Source organism: Egretta garzetta, unplaced genomic scaffold (assembly GCF_000687185.1).
Source record: "Egretta garzetta isolate BGI_Z169 unplaced genomic scaffold, ASM68718v1 scaffold521, whole genome shotgun sequence".
NCBI classification, from domain to species: domain Eukaryota; kingdom Metazoa; phylum Chordata; class Aves; order Pelecaniformes; family Ardeidae; genus Egretta; species Egretta garzetta.
In genome coordinates, this window is record NW_009258488.1 from 125639 (window position 1) to 131277 (window position 5639).

The 5639-nt window shown below is 60.3% G+C and overlaps 1 protein-coding gene across 1 annotated transcript in view; it reads right to left on the reverse strand.

Moving 5' to 3' along the window:
• Positions 1 to 1619: 1619 nt before the first annotated feature.
• Positions 1620 to 5639, reverse strand: part of STING1 (stimulator of interferon response cGAMP interactor 1) — a 9741-nt gene continuing 5721 nt past the window's right edge. Inside the window, exons 3-6 of the mRNA XM_009645196.2 lie at positions 4869 to 5050; positions 4473 to 4711; positions 2721 to 2907; positions 1620 to 1843 (exon numbers count right to left, since the gene is read on the reverse strand). Of these exons, the coding sequence (XP_009643491.1) occupies positions 1650 to 1843; positions 2721 to 2907; positions 4473 to 4711; positions 4869 to 5050 (802 nt within the window). The 3' untranslated portion in view covers positions 1620 to 1649. The remainder of the gene's footprint in view (positions 1844 to 2720; positions 2908 to 4472; positions 4712 to 4868; positions 5051 to 5639) is intronic.

Sequence of the window (5639 nt, forward strand, 5' to 3'; positions counted from 1 at the left end):
GCGCGTAGCCCGGTGTCGGGCACCTCTCCATGATGGCTTGGGCCCACGCTCCTGTCCCCTACAGCGTGTGCTCAGGGGGCTGAGGTTGAAGATGCCCCCTAAATCTGCTCATCACCCCTCATGGGCCTGGCGGTCCCTGCACATTTGGCTCCAGATTGGGGTAGTGCCTGTGCCCCTCGCACATCTCTGCCTCCCGCCGGCAGCCATGGCACGGCAGCACGGAGCGAGGCCATGCCCCAGCACGGATGACCCAGGACGTCAAAAAAAGTCCTGCTGCGGCGCCTTCGGCCGCCCCAGAAGCTGGGGAGCCCCGGGTCAGGTCTGATGCAGAATGCTGCAATTAGCGCAAAACCTGAGCTGCTCTGTGCTGTTTGGGGAGCTCAAGGGGAAACTGGTTGTCCTCTGTTCGCCAGCTTGGGCAGCAAGCTTCCACTTCTGAGGTTGGATTTTCCTGCCTCTGATTCAGCTCTGCCTGCGACTCGCTCTGCTAGCAAAGACTTTTTCACCTTGCTGGTTGCTTGGCCCTGGCTTTGCCCTTGAGCAGTGGCAGGAGCTGAGCCTTTGGCTGGCAGCACGGTTTCTGCTGGAACAAGGTTGTGCTGTCAGGTTTCTCTTGGGCTTGTGCCTGTCTTTCTACCTGTCCCCTGATGATATGGGCTGAGCTTATCAGCCGTCTTCCGCCCAACCCGACTGAAGGCAGTGATGGGCAAGGTCAGATGCGTCCGTAGGGGAAGGGAACAGGGCATCAGGAAGAAGACGGTGTTTGTGCCCCACGAGGTTCCCCAGCAGATTTGAAGGAGCAAACCCTCGGGGACTGTGGTGGTGCTGGCTTTGCTGCTCACACAGCTGCTTCTGCCCGCTCCCGTGTCGCTGAGCTCAGCCCTGATGCCATGCATTTACCTTGAATCTCAGCAGGTGCCCACAGCGGTTGCTCTGAACCCTTGGGAACGCTGCTGTGAAACAAGGTGGGTGATCAGGACCCACATCTACCTGCCCAGACCTCCGGGGCGCAGCACCCTGCTCCCTGCACCAAGGGGTACGCGTCTCCTGCCACATGCAGGAGGAACACGTCCAGAGACGGGCAGCGGAGCTGGGGAGGGGTCTGGAGCCCCAGGCTGCTGGGGAGCGGCTGGGGGAGCTGGGGGGGTTCAGCCTGGAGCAGAGGAGGCTGAGGGGAGCCCTCATCGCTCCCTACAACTGCCTGAGAGGAGGGGGGAGCCGGGGGGGTCGGGCTCTGCTCCCAGGGAAGGGGCGATGGGACGAGGGGCACCGGCCTCAAGTTGTGCCAGGGCAGGGTGAGGTTGGCCATGGGGAACAATTCCTTCCCCTTGGGGCTGTCAGGGGCTGGAAGGGGCTGCCCAGGGAAGGGGTCGAGTCCCCAGTTCCAGAGGGAAACGCTTTATGTGGTATAATCAAAACAGATTAAAAAAAACCCATGGATTGAAATAGATGAGATCTGTATAACAAAGAAAATGGGAACTCTGTCACAGGGCTGTGGTTTGAGCGATGCATGGGAGCTTTTGGTGGGTAGTTCCTGCAGGGTGTTGAGGATTGCTGCCATGGGCAGCACTTACTGCAAGAGGAGGGGGCTTGGGGACGGGGGACTGGAGCCCCGTGGCGGTGGCGCGGGGCTGGGCGGTGCTGGTGCTTCAGAAGCAGTCGCTTCGCAGGGGCTGTGGCAGGTCTGACTCGCTCATCTGGAGGCTGAGCTCTGTTGAGCTGAGGGTGGCAGCCGGGCTGCGCGGCTGGTGCCCCTCGGACACGCTGTACTCCTCGTCACGCTGCTGCCGGAGGTGCCAGAGGATGTTTTTGGACAAGAAGTGGGTCTCCGCTTCACCTGGCTCTGGAACAGAGGAATGACAAACCCCACCTTCGCTGGTCTGGCCCGAGGCAGAGAACGGAGCAGAGCCTCTGGGAGATGCCCCAAAGTATGCAGAACTCCCTGAGAAGTCAAAATATGGTCTTTATTCCTCCTTTTCAGCATGCCAGAGGAACGAAAATAAAACAGAAAATGCAGGAAAGAGAGTAAAATACAGGCAGTATGTGCTGGTTTCCCGGCAGTGCCTTTTGGAAACCACTTGGGAAGCTTGATGGGAACTACCTCGCTGGATAGAAATGCCTCTCCCCATCAGGGTGAGTGTTGAATTTCTGCTGGAATACACTGAGATCCGTTTTCAGCAAGCAGCAGCAAGCTGCTTTCAAACCCTGCTGCCCGGGCAGAGGTAAGGAGAAGTGAAATTAAAAGGAAGAAGGGATAGACTCGCTCCTCCTCATCCCCCGTCAGGAGGAAGGTGACTGAGCCAGCACCCGGCCCGGTGCCGGGGAAGGCTCCACAGCCCCAGCCCTTCCTCCCAGGAGGATCAGCAGCGACGGGAGCTGCTCCTTCCCCAGGAAGCCCGCTGCTGTGCTTAATGGTCACGGAGCGTTCTTAGTGCCCCAGCGGAGGGCTGCTTGTCGCAGGTGCCCCGGGGGACTTCAGCAGGGACCGGCTCTGCCAGCGTCCTGCCCCGTCCTCCGAGACCCACAGCGAGAAGTCCTTTGTGTTGGGAAGCGGCTCCTTCCTCCCACCGCGGCAGGGACCCCCGCGCCTGTGTGACTGGGGATATCAGCCACGGATCCTGCCTGCTTCCCCTCGTTTGCCCCCTTCCGAGGCCACCCAAGAGGCTGCGGGAGCGCTGCCACCACGCTGGGCACCCCTGCCCTCTTCCCCTCCCACTCACCCTCGTACACGATGAGCCGGTAGGTGCCCGCGCACTCCTTGGAGCCCTTCAGGATCTCCTCCAACGTCCTGTAGAAAAGCTTGGCCTGCTCCAGGCGGTCCTCCCGGCTGAAGGCGGCACACTCATCCTGGGACATGGCGTAGAGGGACTGCAGCGGCGTGGCGTACTCCACCGCACAGTGCCAGAGCTGCAGGGACGGAAGAAAAAGAGATGGGGGCAGGAGGACCAAGCGCCTGGCGAAGGGCTGCCGGGGGATCCTGGTGTGGGGCAGAGCCCCCAAGACCCCCTCGGCAGCTCCGTGCCCTGCCCTGCACTGGTGCTGTGTGCTGGACACCCGGGACAGGGCTGCTGGTTCTGTGTGGAGCGGGGACAGAGCAGCGGCCTGGCAGTGGGCAGGTACGGCCGTGGCCCCTGCGCCGGGTGGGCTCGGGGGCTGCCTCCCTCCCGTGGGGGCCCAGGGTGCAGCCACTGCCTTTGGCAGCACTGGGGAGTGATTTTCCCCGTGGAGTTTGGTCCTCCCTGGAGACGCCCCTGTCCCGCCTCCGATCCCACCTTCTTGGTGGCTTTCCTGCTAGAGAAGGGGAAGTCTGAGCATCTAATGGAGAGCAGGAGAGCGGAGAAGAGGACACAGGCTGGCATTCCCACAGCTGGAAGGAGGCTGCTCAAACAAACGAGAGATTCGTTAAGGCTATAAATGTTCCAAGGAGGAGCAGGGTTACCAGTAAGTCTTATACTGGGCAAACTGGAAAGTTTAATAAAGTGTATTAGCAGGAAGAGGGACGGGATCCCTGAGTAAATGCGGAGTACCGGGAATTGCTGCCAGCCATGGAGGGCAGTTCCCGCAGCAGCGCTGAGGCTGGGAGCTTGCATCGCTGCCAGCGCGTGTTCACCGGCAACCGGGCAGCAAGCTGGGGGACGGGTTCTGCTGCCGACACGGCAGTGGGTCCGGACAGGTCCGGGCTGCAGAGCTGCTGGAGCTCGCTTGGTGCCAAGCGGCTTAGCAGGAGACCGGCAGATGAAACGCAGCCTCAGCGAGTGCCTCGTAGCGGGAAAAACCCCTGGAGCGGGGCCAAGGAAGAGCTTCTGGAGTCCCTGCAGGCAGGGCTTTAAAAGCAGCAGCTCAGTGCTCAGCCACCATCGAAGGAGGAAAAAAAAAAAGAAAAAAGACCCAGGCGAGAAGCATCGCTCAGGCGATGCCTCCATCCCGCGGCCGTGTCATCAGGAGCAGCGCGTTCTCCTCGGGGGGGGGGGGGGCAGGGGCCGCCCGTCTGCCTGGGGGTGTGGAGGGAGACAGAGGGATGTGGGGCTCGTCAGCCCGGAAAAGAGGTGACTGGGGGAAGGGGAGGGAGTCAAATTGTAGTGACCGACACAGGCATTTTCAAGCGCCTCTTCACAACAAAAGGAAATATTTGTTCATCCCATGGGAAGTGATGCTCTGGACCCCGCATCTGCTTTTTTTCTGCTCAGTTTTCTGCTGTTTTCTGGACTTAAATCAACTCCAGGAGGGGTTAAGTGAGCCCAACATCCCTGCAAGGGCTGAGCCTGGGAGGAGGCAGCCAGGAGGAGGGGGTGCAGATGGCCGGCACGGACAGGACCTCTCCATCTTGCAGAAGCCTGCTGAATGCTGGGGGTATCTAAGAGGAGAGGGGACACTGTCCCGCCCTTACGGCCACTTCTGGGCCAGGATCTGAGGCCAGGAAGGCCTTTGGGTTGATGCATGCTGGCTGCTCTCCCCACTGCTGCACTCTGTACCTTGTTGCCTTCATCCCTGATGGCGTAGAGGCTGTGTTTGTAGACCCTTTTTTTGGTGCCAGCTCGGGTCAGGGTGGTTTCAGTGAGGTCTGTCAGGTACTGGATATTGCTGTCAGCTTTCTCCAGGTCATCATAGACATCGCAGCTCAGAGGGACCAAGATGTGGAGCTTCCAGGTCTCCCTGTGCGTCAGCACGGTGGGGTTGGCTCTGCTGAACTCCTCCATCGACTTCTTCAGCCCTGGTGGAAGAAAACATCGGGCAGAGTTGCCTGGCGTGAGCGCAGCTGCCTTCTGCCTCGCTCCCCGCTCCCCTGCTGCCACTGTAAAAGTGGGAGGGTTGTTATTAGGAGCTATTTCTATCTGCAGGCACGGTAATGCGGGGAACCAGCTACGTACGTGGCAGGACTATTTTTAGGTACCCAATGTAATAAGACCAGGCAAGCCCATGAGCGACGTTCTGCTTGGACCTCTCAGACATCTCAGACATTTCCACTGCTGAGGGCTTCTGCAGAGGGAAGGACAGACAGACCAGCGGTGATGAAAGCAGCCAGCCGGGCTCTTCTGCAGCAGTTGGTTCTCTACAGGGATTGGGAGCAGCCACCCTCTCCAAAGAGGTCAGGAGAGCGAGCAACCCCACTGCCCCTTCCACCACCACGTCGGGCAGCAGGGCCAGGAGTCCTCGATGGCCACACAGCCCCAGCAGATGAGGAAGCTGATGCCGGAGCCAGCCGGACACGTTTCTGGCTGCCTCCTCCATTGGGATTGCATGTCCCAGTGCAACTCGTGCACCTGCCCAGTGCTTCCAGCATGTGGGAGGAGACATCCCAGTACCTGGTGGTGGGATTTCAGGGGCCACCGGTGGCCCCTGCCAGCTCTATGTGTTCATTTAGGTGGGAACGGGTGTTGAAATCCCACAGGCACCTGACAGCTGCCCGCCCCACAGCTCCTTTCCGTGGCCCCTCTCCCCTTCCAGCTCTGCTGGGGTAAAGCAGAGCCCTCCCAACACCGCAGAGCTCCCTGGAGCTTGGCTCTGCCACCCACAGCACGCCTGATAATTAACCCTTTGGAGACCGCACCAGCTGCCCTTCCCTCCAAGCACCCGCTTGGCTGGCAGAATTAAAGATACCCCTGGTTTTTGTGTCAGCGGGGCTCTGGCTGCTGCAAGGC